This window comes from Narcine bancroftii, chromosome 1, assembly GCF_036971445.1.
Source record: "Narcine bancroftii isolate sNarBan1 chromosome 1, sNarBan1.hap1, whole genome shotgun sequence".
NCBI classification, from domain to species: domain Eukaryota; kingdom Metazoa; phylum Chordata; class Chondrichthyes; order Torpediniformes; family Narcinidae; genus Narcine; species Narcine bancroftii.
Window position 1 is genome coordinate 341,990,546 of NC_091469.1, and position 19,182 is coordinate 342,009,727.

The 19,182-nt window shown below is 41.9% G+C and overlaps 1 protein-coding gene across 9 annotated transcripts in view; it reads left to right on the forward strand.

The window, feature by feature from the left end:
* Nucleotides 1-306: 306 nt before the first annotated feature.
* Nucleotides 307-19,182, forward strand: part of fyco1a (FYVE and coiled-coil domain autophagy adaptor 1a) — a 169,718-nt gene continuing 150,842 nt past the window's right edge. For 4 of the 9 annotated variants that reach the window (XM_069910231.1, XM_069910242.1, XM_069910252.1 and 1 more), the window contains exons 1-2: nucleotides 345-451; nucleotides 13,741-13,876. In XM_069910231.1, the coding sequence (XP_069766332.1) occupies nucleotides 13,822-13,876 (55 nt within the window). In that variant the 5' untranslated portion in view covers nucleotides 345-451; nucleotides 13,741-13,821. Of the gene's footprint in view, nucleotides 462-7,012; nucleotides 7,345-13,740; nucleotides 13,877-19,182 lie in introns of those variants that run through there. The other 5 variants (XM_069910190.1, XM_069910223.1, XM_069910198.1 and 2 more) reach the window with 4 other exon arrangements.

Below are 19,182 nucleotides of genomic sequence, written 5' to 3' on the forward strand. Positions count from 1 at the left end.
AACCATCAGGCTGGGATGATCCCTGTAATTATCAGACTGCGTTGTTCCCTGCTGGTCTGCAATCATCTGCTTGGGGAGACCCTTGTTGTCTTGGAATGACCCGGCTGGGATGATCCTTACTGTCGAGTCACCATCAGACCGAGATGACCGCTGCCGTCTTCCAATCACCACGCTGGGGTGTTGAATTGCAGGCCGCTGTCAATGAGTGCGACTCCATCGGGTCAGGTGACGGGCCACTGTTGACAACTCGCCGCTGAATCCCTCCCCCGTAGCCCGTGTTAATTGGTTCAATGGCCAGACGCGGAGCAGCGGCCGCGTTGATTGGCTGTTTCGGGTGTCGCTCCGTCGCGTCTGCAATCGGTGTGGTTGATCGGTGTGCGGCCTGGCCTGGTGTGGATAGAAGGCGGTGAGTGACCGGCGTCTGGCTGTGACCCAATAGGCTGCTTCATCGGTGAGAGATGGTAAAATGCACTGGGGGGTTCCTATCTCTTCCCTCCAGCCAGTAATCTTACACCACTGTCAAGCAGTCTGGTCAGAACCAGGGTGAAGGCCAAGGCCCCAGGTAGCCTAATTATCCCATGGAATACATAGGACGAGGCTCATTGTCACACTAAAGGATGTCATGGTGCGAGTGTTGGCTCTTGTATGCCACTTCCCATTACCTTGGATTGGCTAGTTTTTCAGTTTGGAAAGTTACTCTTCAAGCCTGGCTAGATTCTTTATAGAACAGTAGAGGACAGAAACAGCCCCTTCTGCCCACATGTCTGCCAACCATGATTCCAAACCAAACTTCCACTTTATCATTTCACTTTATCATTTTGCTTTTTTTCCCCCCCATCTGTGCATTTTCAATCTATTCTGTGTAATGATCTTCTGTTGGACTGTTCAAACAAAACAATTTATGGTTTTGAACACCATTGTATCCTGTTGAATCTTCTTTCACTCTTCTCAACAATGGCATGCATTTATATTTACCTTCAATAAAAGATCTCAAAACAGCATCAAGCAAATACTGCATGTTTCCACCCTTGTTTTAAAAAAAAACCTGGGCCTGAATCTTTGTTGAACATAAATAAAATATTTATACAACAGAGCCAGGTCAGTTGCCTCAAACTCTCATCCACTGTGTAGTATCTAAACCTATCTGCTATTATATTACTGAAAAGGACTTCCTCTTTTATGCTATTTCCTCCAATAACTGGTAGCAAGTTCCACTTTCTAATCACCTAAATAAGGATGTTCCTCTTGAATTATTTTTTTTACTTTATTAATGACTATTTTGCAGTTAAGTGCTCTAAATTTTTGAATTGCTCACAAGTGGAAAGAATTCTCTGTTTATTCTGCCAAGCCCTTGGTTTTGATTAACTGTTCACTTTTTTTTGTTTATGACAGTTTTTTTTTGGTGATAACACAATTTCTGTTAGGACAATTTTGTAAATTTGTTCTGCAATTCTTTTAGGGTTAGCCATGTAGTTTTTTTGTAATATGTAGACCACAATTGTCTTTTATATTTCAAGTGTGATCTAATTAAAGTTTTATATGTCTAGCATGAATAAAAGCTCTCACAACTGGTGGGGAGAACATACGCTTTTATTAGCTTATAACTGAAGGTAGGGTTTTACAATAGTTTTCAGAGGGGCTCAGGGTTTAGGTGAGAAACCAGTGTTATATATGGGTAGATGGAGGTGGAGCCACCATCAGTATAACACACCACCAGTGAATCTCAGTTCACTGCATTCACCTGTTCTTGTAGAATTTAGGATCTGTGGATGACAGAGAGCAATGATTCAGAAAAAAATTTGAAAACATAAACACTTATTTATAAACTTAAATGTCTGGAGATCCTGGTGGAGTGCCTTAGCAAGGGAGGGCCTTGAGCTCCTTGGGTCTCCAGGTTCCCTTGTGAGGGAGAAGTGGTGGGTGGGGTCTCTGGCTCTATGGTGGAGGAGGATGCACTTTCCTCCTGAACCAGATTTCTTGAGGCCCTGACTAGGACTAGTGAGAATGAACTCCGTGGCTTGCAGGGCACATGAGGCAATGAACCCTCTGTTCCGGCAGGTGCCGATTCTCTGATGGAGGCAGTGTCCTCCCTGACATCCGGGTTCTCTACATAGGTGTACATGGGATTGGCGTGGAGCAGTTTCACCCTTTCGACCAGAGCATCAGTCTTGCTTCTCCTCACGTGCTTCCTGAGAAGGACCGGACCGAGAATGGTAAGCCAGGTTGGGAGTGTAGTTCCTGATGCTGACCTTCTTTCAAAATTGAATAGGAGCTCGTGAGGAGTAGCATTGGTCACGGTACATAGAAGGGACTGGATGGAATGGAGCACCATAGTGAGGACTTCCTGCCAGCGTGAGTCTGGAAAGCCTCTTGACTTCAGAGCCAGTTTGATAGCGTTCCAGACCGTGGTGTTTTCCTTTACAACTTGTCTGTTCCCCCGGGGATTGTAGTTAGTAGTCCTGCTGGATGAGATGGTTATCATCTACAGGCACTGATGTAACTCATCACTCATAAAGGATGATCCCCAGTCACTATGAATGTAGCCAGGATACCAGAACAGGGCGAAAATGGAGTCTAGGGCCTTTATGACTGATGAAGTGGACGTGTCTAGGCATGGAATGGTGAACGGGAAGCGGGAGTACTCATCAATGACAGAGAGGAAGAAAGTGTTCCCATTCGTAGTGGGGAGAGGTCCCTTAAAATCAACACTGAGTCGTTTGAACGGTGTGGATGGATGATTTAATCAGGTGTGCCTTCGCGGGACGGTATAAGTGCGGGTTGCACTCTGCGCATACCTGGTCATTTCCCTGCATCTTCCATGGAGTAGGGCAGATTGTGCGCCTTGAAAAAATGAGCCATGCAAGTAACCCCTGGATGGCAGAGCTCATTATGCAGTTGGCCAGTGTGTGCAGAGGCACAGCTTCCTCTGGATCAGGCATCTGGTGGGTCATTAAGGGGTTCTGGCTCATAGGCAGTGTCATAATTGGAGGTGGAGAGCTTGATCCTCCACCTAGCAATTTTGTCATTTTTGATTTTGTCCCTCTTGACGTTATTAAACATGAATGTGACAGAGCTCTTGGTCAGTGAGGAGTGTAAATTTCCTACCAGTCAGGTAGTGTCTCCAGTGCCTCATGGCTTCTACAATGGCTTGAGCCTCCTTTTCCACAGAGTGGTTCCGGAGCTCATGGCCTTGTAATGGCCGAGGGGAAAAAAAATGCAACTGGCCTGCCCGCCTGATTGAGGGTAGCGGCCAGCACTACATCCGAAGCGTCACCTAGGTACATTCTCGTCCACCGTATGCATGGCGGCTTTTGCAATGTGTTTTTGGAGGTAGTTAAAAGCTGTTTGGGCTTCAGCCGAGGTGGGAAATAGTGGCTTTTAAGAGAGGGCGAACCTTATCAGCGTATTGAGGGATGCACTGGGGGTAATACGAAAAAAACCCCAGGCATCTCCTTAAAGCTTTTGTGGTCCTGGGAACGGGGAGCTCTAATAGGGGGTGCATCCTATCAGGATCTGGACCAATTATGCCATTCTCCACCGTGTAGCCGAGGTTAGCCAGTCATTTAGCCCTGAACACACACTTGCTAAAGTTATAAGTGAGATTCAAAGCTTTCACGACATGGAGAAAGGTCTGGGGGTTGGTGTCATGGTCTTCCAAGGTATGGCCACATTATCAAAGTAGGAGAAAGCAGCCTTCAACCCATACTCATTCTGTCCATCTGCCACTGGAAGATCCAGACCCTGTGAGTAATACTGAAACAGACCCTCCAGAATTGATAGAGGTGACCGTTAGCCTCAAATGCTGTATTTGAACGGTGCCTGGAACGGATTGGCAGCTGGTGATAAGCAGCTTTCAGATGAATAGTCGAATAGACCTGAGACAGTGCAATATCATTCACCATGCCCAAAATTTGAGGGGGGGGGGTGGTATGTGTCCAGGAGTGTGTACCGATTAATGGTTTGGCTATAGTCAAACTTGGCTATAGCCAAGCCTGAACTTGTTTTCCCCTTTTATCATGAACACTTGCGCTCTCCACGGGCTGGTGCTAGGTTCAGTGATACCTTTGTTGAGCAGACGTTGTGTCTCAGACTGTCTGAAATCTCGCTCTGCTGTGCTGTACCTCCTGTTCTTGGTAGCAATAGGTTTGCTGTCAGAGGACAGATTCGAGAAAAGAGGTGGGGGTCAATATTCAGTGTGGAGAGGCTGCATGTGGGTTCTGATTTTAGAGACCCTCCATTCCAAACTGTTATGGGGGGAGGGGACCAGAATACTCCAAGGACATACTTTTAAGGTGACACAGGAAGTCCAGACCCAACAGCACTGGAGCACACAATTCATCAAGTACGTACAGGCATATATTACAAAATGCTCCCCCTCAAATGACAAATGTACTATACAATGTTCTTGAATACAGGTCGAGTGCGACTGAGATGCAAGGAATATGTGATAATTGGAAGGATACATGTTTAAGTTGTATTCTTGCACAATCTATGAGTCTATGAAGCTTTCAGTAGAGCCTGTGTCGATTAGGCATTTAGTGGAGTGTCTTTTTACCTTAACAGTCACTATGGTGTTGCTGAGCTGGTGAGGTCTGTCCTGATCTAGAACCATCGAGGCTAGGAGCCCAGAGACTCCATACTCCTCACTCGAGTGGCCCCCACCGTCCTGGGTTCCCCGTGGGTAAGATGGCGTCGACCTTATGGCACGGCAAGATGGCCGCCCTCCTTCTTCCTCTGACAATGATGTTGCCGAATTTGAATTTGAGTCACGGCAAGATGGCCACTGAGCCTTTTTGTGCCGTTTCCTCACTGCCACCCTCCGTCAGCAGGTAGTGCAACAAGTAGGTTCGGGTGAATTTGGGGCAGATGGCTTGGGGCTGGAACCGGATCCGGGAGCAGTGCAGACTGCGGACTTCCCCGGGCTTCCCCTCGCACGACAAACCCTCGCCCAATGCCCTTTCTTGCCACAGCTGGAACAGACTGAGTCTTTAGCCGGGCAACATGATCAGGGATGTTGGTTCTTGCTGCAGAGAAAGCACTCCCTAGCACAAGAAGCGGCAGCTGTTAGGGCTGGGTTAGTGGGAGCAGCCAGTCCTTGGAAGGGGCCACCTCTCTGAGCGAGCTCTCTGACCTCGAGGTCATCGTTCTCGAGCTCGGCCTGTTCCAATGATTTGGCCAGTTCAACGTGGCTAGCCAGGTCCTTCTTACCCAACTCGAGCAGACCCCCCATAACTAGAGTGTCTCGGATCTGTTCTTCCTCATGAGCACGACCCGTAGCTGCTTCGTACCTGTACTTCTTGGCAAGCGTCTACAGATCCAGGAGGTAATTATCAATGGTCTCTCCTGGCCGTTGGTGATGTAGAGTGAGTCAGTGCCTTGCTAGGACCTCGTTTTGTGACTTCAGGTACCGAGCCTTCAAAGTCTCGATGGCTGCATCATATGTAGAGCAGTCTCTGATGACTGCATACCCTTTTGTTCCTACCCTGGAAACGAGTGCAGACCTCCTGAGTTCATCAGTGTGGAATATGTCTCTGGTCGTGAACTCCCTAGCTGCGTCGAAGGACAGAGGGTCTATCGGCAGCATCCCGGGCTTGAGTACTGCTTCCATCACTAGAGAATAATTGTAGTATGAATAAAACCTCTCACGACTGGAGGGAGAACATACGCTTTTATTAGCTCATAACCAAGGGTAGGATCTTACAATGGTCTTCAGAGGGGTTCAGGGTTTAGGCGGGAAACCAGGGTTATATAGGGGTGAGGAGGAGATGGGGGGGGTTGAGCCAGCCATCAGTATAACATACCACCACTGAATCTCAGTTCACTGCAATATGTTTACTGTAACTTTTTTGATTTTTATGAATTCTATCCTTCCAGCAAAATAAAAAGAGTTTATGTTGCATTCATATGGCCTGTTAATCAGAATTGCCAGATATTTTACAGTCATGAGCAACCTGTATCTCGACAAAATGTTTGGATCTCCTTTCCAAGGAGATGGCTTCCTTGATTCCCTGTAGATGCCATCATCACTTTTTTTTGAAATTCTTTTGCTGCATGTTATCATGTTTATTATAGTTTTACTTTGTACAATCTTCAGCATTAACTATATCTGTCAATTTTCTTTTACTTACAACTTTAGTTCTATATTTGCAATTCATATCTTAATCCAGTGATTCTCAGCCTTTTTTTCCACTCACATACCACATGAAGTAATCCTTTACTAACCACAGAGCACCTATGACATCCTTTGCCATAGATGCTCTGTGTTAAGTAATTACTTCAAGTCGTATGTGCATTGAAAAAAAATAAGGTTGAGTACCACTGTCCTAATCTTTTATGTGGATGTTTACCTTAAACATTCCCTGGGCTGATCCCTCATTTCTAATTCCACCAATTTGTAGAAATTTCATTGAGAATAATTGCTTTATCATAAAGCTGACCAAGTTGTCTACCCAAGCTCTATTCCATGTAACTGCATCTGGTCCATATCGCACTAAACCTTTTCATTCCATGTACAAACATGCACATGTAACTAGTTTCTGATAGATTATTCTACTTAATTACAAGTTATCTATGCATTGAGCATATTTCTATTTGTAGTTATATTCTTAAGTTGGATAATGACATAATTCTTGGGTTGCTTTATTTATATTGGGAATGATGAATTGATTGCCTTTAATATGATCTTGTGACACCTTCAAATATTGTTTATAATCCAATTATGTAAATATGACCTCGTTATTTTTGTAAGTTATTCCAGTGTTAAACACAATTTGGATCACATGAGTGTTATTCTGGTGACACAAGTTCAAAGGGATATCTGCCTGAAAATGAATAAATTGCGCCATGTTTTTGTGCACTATGTGGTTCCATTTTCGTGTAAAGTAAAATATAGTTTAAAATGGTGTCCTGGGTAAACTTGTACCTCTTACTTTGTTCATTTTAGATTGATCACAGTGTTTGAGCTACCGAAAGAAAATAGACACACACATCGAGAGCAGTTCAGTTTATGCAAATATTTATTACAAATTCAAAAGCTGATTTCAAACTAAAATTTGCAAGCCCTTCCCAACTATACTTATCAACTCCTGGACTGGTACCAACTGCCGAAGCGAGGCAACGACCGCACACTTGTAGTAGGTTGTCGGGGTGCCGATAGCAGCTTCTCCACCTCCACTGACTGGGACGTTGGCTGGACTCTAGAAGTTCTTCTTGCTGAGAGATGTTGTCACCCCTCGGAGAGTCTCAAACTTCAGCAGCGGGACCATGGGTTATATTACCCAAAAACTGCTTACCCAAGCACCTATTCCCAGCACAGTAAGAAAGATAAGCGAGCAAGCTAGCATGGTAGGCTTCTATCGAATAATGTAATTTTCAGCTTATCACTTTGAATACAATGGTTTATTTTGCATCAAGGCTCATCCTCTGACAGTCTGTGACCAAAACAAGCAGGAAGATTAAATGTTCTTGGTACACAGATGTCCTTTCGTCAGATAACAGCATCTCTGGCCCCTCGGTGGAATTTAGCTTATGTCTGCCGATTCTAAACAAAACAAGCAGGTCCTCAGCCTTGCAGAAGCAAAGGCTGCAAAAGTAAAAAACAACAAGCAGGTTCTCACCCTTAGAAACATAGAAACATAGAAGATAGGAGCAGGAGTAGGTAATTCAAACCTTCGAGCCTGCTCCACCATTCAACGAGATCATGGCTGATCTTAAAGTTCAGTACCCCGTCCCCGCCTTCTCTCCGTAACCCCTAATTCCCTTATCCCGAAGAAATATATCTAATTCCCTCTTAAATAGATTTAATGAACCTGCCTCTACTGCCCTCTGTGGCAATGAATTTCACAGATTCACCACGCTCTGGATTAAGAAATTCCTCCTCATCTTGGTCCTAAATGGTTTGCTTATTATCCTCAAACCATGGCCCCGGGTTCTGGATTTTCCCATCATTGGAAACATCCCATCTGCATCCACTCTGTCCAGACCTGCCAGAATTTTATATGTCTCTATGAGATCCCCTCTTAGTCTTCTAAACTCCAGCAAGTACAATCCCAATTTGCGCAATCTTTCCTCATAAGTCATTCCTGCCATTCCAGGTATCAGCCTGGTGAATCGCCTCTGCACTCCCTCCATTGGAAGAACATCCTTCCTTAGATAAGGTGACCAAAACTGCACACAATACTCCAGGTGTGGTCTCATCAAGGCCCTGTACAGCTGCAGTAAGGTATCCTTGTTCAAATACTCCAACCCTCTTGATATGAAGGCCAACATACCATTTGCCTTTTTAACCGCCTGCTGTACCTGCATGCTTGCCTTCAGATATTGGTGTACAAGTACCCCTAGGTCTCTCTGCACTTCCCCATCTCTTAATCTATTGCCATTCAAATAGTCATCTGCCCTCCGGTTTGTATTACCAAAGTGGATAACCTCACATTTATCCACATTGTAGTGCATTTGCCATGTATCTGCCCAGTCCCTCAATTTATCCAAATCACACTGGAGCTTCCTGACCCCCTCTTCCGTGCACACAACCCCTCCAAGCTAAGTGTCATCTGCAAATTTGGAGATATTACATCCAATCCCCTCACCCAGATCATTAATGTAAATTGTGAACAGCTGGGGTCCCAGTACAGATCCCTGTGGCACCCCACTGGTCACCGCCTGCCACTCAGAAAACGAGCCATTTATCCCAACTCTCTGTCTTCTACCTGCTAGCCAGTTCTCAATCCACATCAATACTTTGCCCCCAATCCTATGAGCCTTGATTTTGGAAGCCAGTCATTTATGCGGGACCTTATCGAAGGCCTTTTGGAAGTCCAGGTACACCACATCCACTGGCTGTCCCCCATCTATTTTACCTGTCAACATCTCAAAGAATTCCAATAGATTTGTCAAGCACGATTTACCTTTTGTAAATCCATGTTGACTCTGTCCGATCCCTTCTCTGCTAGTCATATGCTCCGCTATTACATTTTGCCCACTACTGATGTAAGGCTCACCGGCCTATAATTCCCCGCTTTTTCTCTACCCCCCTTTTTAAATAGTGGGGTAACATTAGCTACCCTCCAATCCATGGGTACTGATCCTGAGTCTATCGAGTTCTGGAAAATAATTCTTAAAGCATCTGCTATCTGAATGGCCACTTCCTTAAGTACCCTAGGATGTAGATTATCAGGCCCTTGGGATTTATCTGCCTTCAATCCCATCAATTTCCCCAAGACCATGTCCTTAGAGATACTGATTTCTTTCAGTTCCTCCCTTGCATTAGTCTCTATGTTTCCCAACATCCTTGGGAGGTTATTTGTATCCTCTCTTGTAAAAACAGAACTAAAGTAAGAATTTAATTGGTCTGCCATTTCCTTATTCCCCATTATATATTCCCCTGATTCCGACTGCAAGGACCTACTCTGGATTTCACCAATCTTTTCCTCTTGACATATTTATAAAAGCTTTTGCAGTCGGTTTTTATATTTGCCGCAAGCTTACTTTCATAATTTATTTTTGCTCTCTTGATTAATCCCTTTGTCCTCCTTTGGTGCATCTTGAACTGCTCCCAGTCTTCGGTTGTGGTTCTTTTTTTGGCCAATTGATATGCTCTCTCTTTGGACCTAATGCTGTCTCTAATTTCCCTTGTTATCCACGGTTGAGTCACCTTTTTTGGTTTATTTTTATGCCAAACCGGTATAAATGATTTTTGCAATTTCTCCTTTAGATCTGTGAATGCTTTCCATTGTCTATCCACAGTCAACTCCCCCATAAACACCACCCAATCAATCTTACTCAACTCCCGTCTCATACAATCATAATTCCCTTTATTTAAATTCAGGACCTTAGTCTCGGTTTTAATTTCATCACTCTCCATGTCGAGTGAGAATTCGATCATATTGTGATTGCTCCTACCCAAAGGGCCTCGTACAACAAGATTGTTGATTAGTCCCTTATCATTGCATAATACCCAATCATAAATGGCCTGCTTCCGAGTTGGTTCCTCGACATATTGGTCTAGATAACCGTCCCGTAAACATTCAAGGAATTCCTCCTCCTCAGTATTTTTACTAATTCGGCTAGTCCAATCTATATGCAAATTAAAGTCTCCCATGATGACAGCTGTTCCCTTATTGCACGCTTTTCTAAGTTCTCTTTTAATGCCTTCCCTCACCTCTACACTACTATTTGGAGGCCTATATACCACCCCCACTAACGTTTTCCGCCCCTTGCTATTCCTCAGTTCTACACATATAGATTCTGCATCTTCCGAGTTGATATCCTTTCTGTCAATCGTGTCGGTCCCTTCTCTCACCATCAATACTACCCCACCCCCTTTTCTTTCTTGCCGATCCTTCCTAAATATCGTATACCCCGGGATGTTAAGTTCCTAGGCTTGCCCACCCTGCATCCATGTTTCTGTAATCCCAATCAAATCATATTTGTTTATTTCAATTTCCACAGCTAATTCATCTACCTTGTTTCGAATGCTTCTTGCATTAAAATATAAAGCCTTCAGATTTGCTTTTTTCACCCTCCTTGCTCTTTCTGATTTTTTACTTTCGCTGCCTAACCTAACTTTTCCTGTTTTATCTTTTCTGTCCTTTGCCCCATTACACAGGTTCCCACCCCCCTGCCAAATTAGTTTAAACCGCACCCGACGGCTGTACCAAACCTAGCTGCCAATATATTGACCCCTTTTGGGTTTACGTGTAACCCATCCTTCTTGCAGAGGTCATGCCTTCCCCAAAAGAGATCCCAATGATCCAAGAAGCCAAAACCTTGTCCTTTACACCAGCCCCTCAGCCACACATTCATTTTTCTTAACCTTCCATTTTTGTCCTCTGTTGCACTTGGCACAGGTAGCAAACCAGAGATCACCACCCTGGCTGTCCTATTTCTTAGTTTCTGTCCTAGCTCTCTGTAATCCTTTTTCAGTACTTCCTCCTTCTTTTTATCTATGTCATTGGTACCCACATGTACCAAGACATCAGGCTGTTCACCTTCCCCTTTTAGAATACCCTGGACCCGATTTGAGATATCCCGCATGCTTGCACCAGGGAGGCAGCACACCATGCGGGCATACCTATCTGGCTCACAGAATCTCCTGTCTGTATTTCTGACAATGGAGTCCCCAATGACCACTGCATTCCTCTTTACCTTTTGGTCCATCATGCCAGGCTCAGTGCCAGCGACCTGGTCACTGCTGCCAGCTTCTGTCAGGTATTGCAGAAGCAAAGGCTGCAAAAGTATAAAACACGGTTTAAATCTTCCATTACAAATGGGGAATTTAATGTTGACTCCAAATACTTCTATTGCTCTCTTTGGAATAAGTGGACCATCTGGTTTAGTTCTGACAGCTTCACAATCCCAGGTAATTTCCCTTAACTCCTTATCACAAGGGCCATTTTAATAAGAAGGAAAGATGCTGTCTCTCCCACCCATAATCAATGGTTGTTCGATATGATGTCCACTATTGAAATGAATCTTAACTTTGTTTCTTTATGCGGTTCTTTTCTTAATTACTTTCAAAATTTGTAAGATTAACTAGTTTTTGGTTTTTAAACCCAATGTTTACCTTCCTTTTTTTAATTATTAGTGGTGGACTGTTTGTGCTAGTCAGTAGCCTCTGAAGGCAGGGAATTGAAATAGATATTTAGTTTAGCATTTTTCTTTTTTATCTTTCTTTTTTAATGTAACAGGTTTCAGTATTATTTGTATTCCAAGGTTTGTTAATACTTTATTTTATTGTTATGTACCTTTGAAACATTTATTTGATAAAACCAATCAAAATATTGAAAAAGAAAGAAAATAGGGAACTTCTGAGTTGCATGAAGTTCAAGATTTTACTTTGGATCTGATGTGTGAATGCATGAGGAAGCCTGGGAGAATAGGGTCATTCCGTTAGGAAAAGAAACAGAAAGTGCTGGAAATACTCAGCAAGCCAGACAACATTTGTGATGAGAGAAACAAATTTAAAGTTTCAGGTTGACGACTTCCATCAGAATTAGGAAAGGTTGGAAATTAAATTTATTAGGTTGTGCGGAATGAGGTGGGGAGTTGGAAGAACCTTGGGATATTGATGATAGGGTGGAGATGAGGTGAGGCTGAATGACCCATTTGGTGCTGCTGATTGAAAGAGGGTGTTGAAGGTATAATAACAGCAAAGACTGATGGAACAATAGCTGCGCCGGCCGCCCCAGCCCTGACGTCCCTGCCGGGGGACAGGGGCAGTGGGGAGGGGGACTGTCAGGCGCTCGCCAGCTGATTGTCATCCCCTTAGCAGCTGCTTTCAGGTGGCTGCATTCAGATGCCTAGGGGGACTTCAGTGCTCCGGCGATTATCCCTCTCGGAGGAGGGTTGGAAAGTGCACCTCGAAGGCACCTCCTGCGGTTTAAGGTGGCCTCCTGACAGCCGCATAGGGGTAGAATATGCGGCTTTACATCGGGGTATTTTAGCTATCTGAAAGTGCCTAATGATGCAAAATTGAAGAGGGCTAAGAATACTGGAGATCTTCAGGTGGTAAAGCATTGTCAGAGGAAAGGGAAAAATTCAAATTCTAGTTACAAGGTGATGACCTTGCCTCAAAATTGGCTATTTCTGAAACAAACCAGAAAGGCTGGTACAGTAATCTGAAATTGTCTGCCTCTGAGTGCTGAGAGCTGTAACATGCCCAATCAGAAAATGGTGCTGTTCCTTGCACTTATGCTGGGTTTCTTTGAAATATTCTATGGCAGACTAAGGCCAAAGTCAGGGGGATGAGAGTGAAAACATAATGAAACTTTTAATTGACAGGAAGCTCCCAGGAGTGAACTAACTTTTCTGCAAATTGGACTCTGAATCTCCATCTGGTTTCTCCATAGAAGAAGCAACTATATCTAGTACTGGTAGTTGGGATAAGGCTGGTTAGCTCTTTATCGACTTGATAATTCATTTGATCACTTTCTGTGTTATAATTGTTCTGTGATTTATGTAATTTAATGTTGGATGCCACTTCCCAAATTGCGGTTTAGGTAAATATGACTAATATTGTCTGAAGGCCACTCCTCCAGAAACACTCCCAAGTTTATGTTCCTCAACACAGGCACCTACTTCCAGTGCACCCAACCTTCATTTACTGATTCCTGTCATGACCACTGTACAAAGAAGGTGAGCCCAGAATCCTGGCCAACACTTTGTGGGAAGGGTGGGTGATAGTAATAATTAGGGAATCCTTAGGTTACCAGGATCACTTCCAGACAATAGGTATATTTTCTCCCATGATAATAATATCTTCCCTACCTATCAATTCTTTTTATTCTATTCCTGACTCCCATTTTTTCCACTTTACCACTAGTTAATTCCTTTAAGCTACAAGATACCCTTACATATTGCTGTTAATTTCATTCCTCATTGTCATCAACCACTGGTTCATTTCTCATGACCCAATTTAAACTGCCGAATGTCCCTGCCAGGCCCATTTACTGACTGATGTTTCTCCTTCATTTTTCCAATAGCCTTTCCTATCACCAATCCTCTCTACAAAGAGTTGGCCAGATTTCTGGGCTCATCTTATTTTCTTTGTACTCTCTGCATTGGTAAAGAATGGGAAGGAAAGGCATTTCATTTTCTAAGATTTTCTGTGCAAAGCAGGCCCTAATTTCTTATGTTGGATGTTTTTGTCTCAACGGAGTACAATACAAATTAATGCTGTTACAGAAATACTGTATGCAGAAGAGAGGATCTCATTGTGTTTGTTTCTTTTATTCTACTGCACAGGGGATACAACAGCATTTTCAATAATTGGATGGAATGAAGCATTTACAATTTACAGATGATATTTGAGCAAAAGTCACAACAATGTCATTGTCTGTTGGAGAGAATCAGATTCAGAGAATAATCCGAGACCTAAAAGGTTAGGATTTAAAAATTTTTTTTCTGACTTGTGTCTCTTTGGTATTGCAATACTAGGACAATGTATTTTCAATTATGTTTTTGATATTTAGTGCCCAATTGATGGATCTTCTGCCTCAATAGAGAGGAAGTCCAAAAATCCGGACCACCCGAGAAACCGGACTTTTTGAAAATTCACAAATTTTTAAATTTAGCGGGCTTTTGTGTGTTCGTGTGCATATGATGCACAGTGACATTTTTCTTTAAAATTGCTCATTTTGATAAATGAAGCATGCTGTATTTGGTAATGAATAACAATCAAAATTTGCCTGTTGATCTCTTCTTTATTCCTTCTTAAATTTAAATTTTAAAAGTACTGCCAGAGAATCCAGAAAATCTGAAAATCCCCAAGCACTCTGGATTTTCAGACTTTTATTGTATTAAGAAAGCAGCAATACTTCCAAACATATGTGACTGTCAGATACGTATTGATCAGTTACCAGAAGCTCCTCCGAAGGGATGTGATGCTCAATGGCTGAACCAATGTTTTTAATGTGCATCTCAGCAGTGGGAAACAATGGTCTGTAAAGAAGGGCAAGCCAGGAAATTGAGGTTTACCCAGTGTGTAGCCAATCATGCTTGTGTGTTTTTCTTTGCAAACAAAAAAAATAAAATTTACATCGATAAAGGTAATGTTTAACCATATCGTACAGAATAATAACATAAATGATGCAAAAATAATACATATTTTCTCCCCTCCCCTCCCTCCAAAAAAAGTAGGAAAGATAGATGAAAAAATAAAAAGCCTGTCTGATAATCATATATCCATCATTAATTAGTTACATTTCAAATTTACATAATGATCCTGAACCTTGAATTAACCAAGGTGAGTTGGAGCGGGAGTGGTAGACGCTGTAGGTGAAATCATAGAAATAAAATCCACACAAGGTTTCCAAATCTTAACAAATTTTTCTGGTTGATTCTGTAAATTATACATTTTTTTATCTAATGGTATACAATTTAGTAATTCTATTTGCCATTTATTCAACCCCACGTTATTGTCTAATTTCCACATTACAGCTATACATTTCTTTGCTATTGCTACACTTAAAAACTTCTTCTGATAAATGTCAAACTTCAAATCAAAATATCTCCTAATAAAAATATTTTGGGATCTTTCAAAACTTACATCTTCATAACTTGTCCCAATAAAATACTTATATCTTCCCAAAATGTTTCTATTGTTTCACATTGCCAAACTGCATGTAAGGAAGTTCCTACTTCTTTATTATATATAAAACATTGATCAGAACAATTAGAATTAATTCCATATAATTTATATGGAGTGTAATATAATTGATGTAAAAAATTGAATTGTATCACTTGGTACCTAACATTAATTGTTTTAGTTACACTTTCATAATGTAATTTTGACCATACTTCTTGAATTTGTATATTTAAATCTTTCCCATCTTAATTTAGATTTAAATAAATCCTTTTTCTGCATAGACTCTTGCAATTTTATATACATATTAGTAATAAATATTTTGATAAATGTATGTTATTAAATATTCAAATTGACTTTGTTCAGGTAATCTAAAATTCATCCCTAACTTTCTTTTTAATTATGATTTAAGCTGATAAAAAAAATAAACTTGGTATATTATACTTATCTTTCAATTGGTCGAAAGTTGAAAAAACAGAACCCCAAAAAAAATCCTTTATCCTTTTTATTCCTCAATTGTGCCAAATGTCAAAATAAACATTATTAACCGTAAAAAGAATCAAAGGATTTTGCTTTAATAACATTTTAGCCAAATTGATAATTCTTCATTCCTCTTTCTACATGTATTCCATTCCATACATTATGTTTCAAAATTGGTGTATCTATTTGCCCTCTCAACAATCCTTCATGCCATTTATACAAAATATGCACCAAATTATTTTCTCCTACTTTACTCATTTCAGTTTGTACCCATGGTGTCTTTTCATCAGCCTGATATAACAAGAGAACAAAAAAATCCAAGTAGAGCTGCTTTAAAGTCATTTTTAAAATTAGGCATCTGTAATCATATTTCTGTGTTAATTTTTCCAATGCCATCCTAGACATTTTGTCTCACCAAATAAATCTTCTTACATTTTTATTTATATCTTGAAACAAATATTGTTTGTACAAAAATTGGTAATGATTGAAATAAGTATTGTATTCTAGGAAAAATATTCAACTTCACACAATGTATCCTTCCTATTAAAGAAATTGGCAAATCTTCCATCTTATTAAATCTTCTTTAATTTTCTTCAATAAAGGTATGTAATTTAATTTAAATAAATTATTTAAATTCTATCTATAATAATTCCTAGATATTTAACCACCTCCTTCTGCCACTAAAATTGTCATTTTCTTAACTTGAGTGTAATCTGTCTCAGTCATTGGCATCATTTCACTTTTATCAATATTTACTTTATAATCTGATATTGACCCATACTCCGCCAATTGAAGATTTACTTTTTTTAAATGAACTTTCAGGATTTGTAAGATAGAGTATTACATCATCTGTATAAAGGCTAATTTTATGTTCTTATATCATTTATCTTAAAACCCTCAATTTCATTATCTCTTCTAATCACCTCTGCTAAAGATTCTATAGCCAGTGCAAATAAAAAAAAGAAATAATGGACAACCTTGTCTAGATGAATTTTCCAATAAAAAAAGTTTTTGATATTTGTCTATTTGTGATTACTCTAGCCTTTGGGCAATTATATAATGTCCTGATCCAATTTTTAAAATTTATTGGAATTCCAAAAAACTTCAATATTTTAAATAAATAGTCCTATCCTTATCTGTCAAACGCTTTTTCTGCTTCTAAAGCTAAAGTTACTGATGGTATTTTTCTTTTCTGTGCCACATTTAACAAACTTAAAAATCTAGCAATATTCTCATCTGATCTATTCTTGATAAAACCTGTTTGGTCGATATTAATCAATTTAGGTAAACATTTAGCTAATCTATTACCTATTAAATTAGACAAAATTTTATAATCTGTATTCAGTAATGAAATTGGCTTATATGAAGATGGAAGCAAAGGATTCTTCCCTCTTTTAGGAATAACTGATGCTTGTGTGATCAGAATCTAAGAAATGATGCTATTCAGCCTGCCTCACATATCTCACCACCATGAGATACACTATGTTTCAAAATTGGTGTATCTATTTGCCCTCTCAACAATCCCGCTACATTCCTTGACTCTTTTCCCTTTGTAAATGTGATTGCAGACAACAATGGCTGATCATTACTCCCTTGAGGTAGAAACAACAGAGAGGGAAGTAAAAGCTTCTTGTTTTGTATAGTTTTACATGGATCCTGTGCTGGTGTAAAAACAGGACATTAATTTTTGAGCTTCCCAGCAGTTAGGTACCTCTTTCCAACTGTGAGACTTCAGGTATTTGGGATACTATTTATTTACTGTCATGTAATGAAAGCTCACACCAAGACACAAGAGAAACTTGTCCGTGAACTACTCTTTGCAGATGATGCCGCTTTAGTTGCCCATTCAGAGCCAGCTCTTCAGCGCTTGACGTCCTGCTTTGCGGAAACTGCCAAAATGTTTGGCCTGGAAGTCAGCCTGAAGAAAACTGAGGTCCTCCATCAGCCAGCTCCCCACCATGACTACCAGCCCCCCCACATCTCCATCGGGCACACAAAACTCAAAACGGTCAACCAGTTTACCTATCTAGGCTGCACCATTTCATCAGATGCAAGGATCGACAACGAGATAGACAACAGACTCACCAAGGCAAATAGCGCCTTTGGAAGACTACACAAAAGAGTCTGGAAAAACAACCAACTGAAAAACCTCACAAAGATAAGCGTATACAGAGCCGTTGTCATACCCACACTCCTGTTCGGCTCCGAATCATGGGTCATCTACCGGCACCACCTACGGCTCCTAGAACGCTTCCACCAGCGTTGTCTCCGCTCCATCCTCAACATCCATTGGAGCGCTTACACCCCTAACGTCGAAGTACTCGAGATGGCAGAGGTCGACAGCATCGAGTCCACGCTGCTGAAGATCCAGCTGCGCTGGATGGGTCACGTCTCCAGAATGGAGGACCATCGCCTTCCCAAGATCCTGTTATATGGCGAGCTCTCCACTGGCCACCGTGACAGAGGTGCACCAAAGAAAAGGTACAAGGACTGCCTATTATTTGCTCTTGGTGCCTGCCACATTGACCACCGCCAGTGGGCTGATAACGCCTCAAACCATGCATCTTGGCGCCTCACAGTTTGGCGGGCAGCAACCTCCTTTGAAGAAGACCGCAGAGCCCACCTCACTGACAAAAGGCAAAGGAGGAAAAACCCAACACCCAACCCCAACCAACCAATTTTCCCTTGCAACCGCTGCAATCGTGTCTGCCTGTCCCGCATCGGACTTGTCAGCCACAAACGAGCCTGCAGCTGACGTGGACTTTTTACCCCCTCCATAAATCTTCGTCCGCGAAGCCAAGCCAAAGAAGAATGAAAAAGAAATGTAATATTACATGAAATTGCCTTTAGTCTGACATAACAAAGATTTTCTATTAGTATTAACTAGAAACTAGAAAAAGAGAAGCAAAAGAGAGTCACCCCAGAGTCATGTAAGGTTCATTGATTCTCCTCCAGTGCTCCTACAGCCTCTGCAGCTGCACAAGACTCCAGTTCAGTTCAAACCATCGTCACTGTGAGCCCAGATCCAAACCTCCAACTTGACTAGGAAGTCTTCAGTGCCCAGGGCTGTTTGGGATTTCTTCCTGCCCTCCATCCCTCAAATCCAGGTTCCAATACCTGGTTCTCATGAGCCATTCTTTAGCAGCTTGCAACTTGATAGGAGTCCTTTGACCTCGTCATCAGCAGCTCATGGCCTTTGTGTGTTCCTTGCCCACAAGTCACCAACTGTGGTCACTGTCCTTAGGGTCATCTCCTCTGCTTCTTCTTTCAGCAGGGAGGGGGGGAATGGGTAGTTGTTCACCCTGATACTGATGCCCAGCATCTTGAGCCCTTGACACTAGGCTGAATGGTGGGATCCTGTGGGGGAGTGCTGTGTCTCCACTCACCACTCTCACCGGGTTTACACCAGTGGCAGCACTGCCATTGCAGCGGCTCCAGCAGCGCCACCATTTGAGTGACATATTGATTTACTGCTGTCTCACAGCTCTGGTGGCCTGAGTTCGATCTTGGCTTCTTAGTGGAATTTACATCCTCTCTCTTTGACTTTGTGTATTTTCCTACATCCTAAAGGCAAGCTGGCATTGGACTGTCCAAGTTCCCTCTAGTGTTAGTGGATGGTAGGA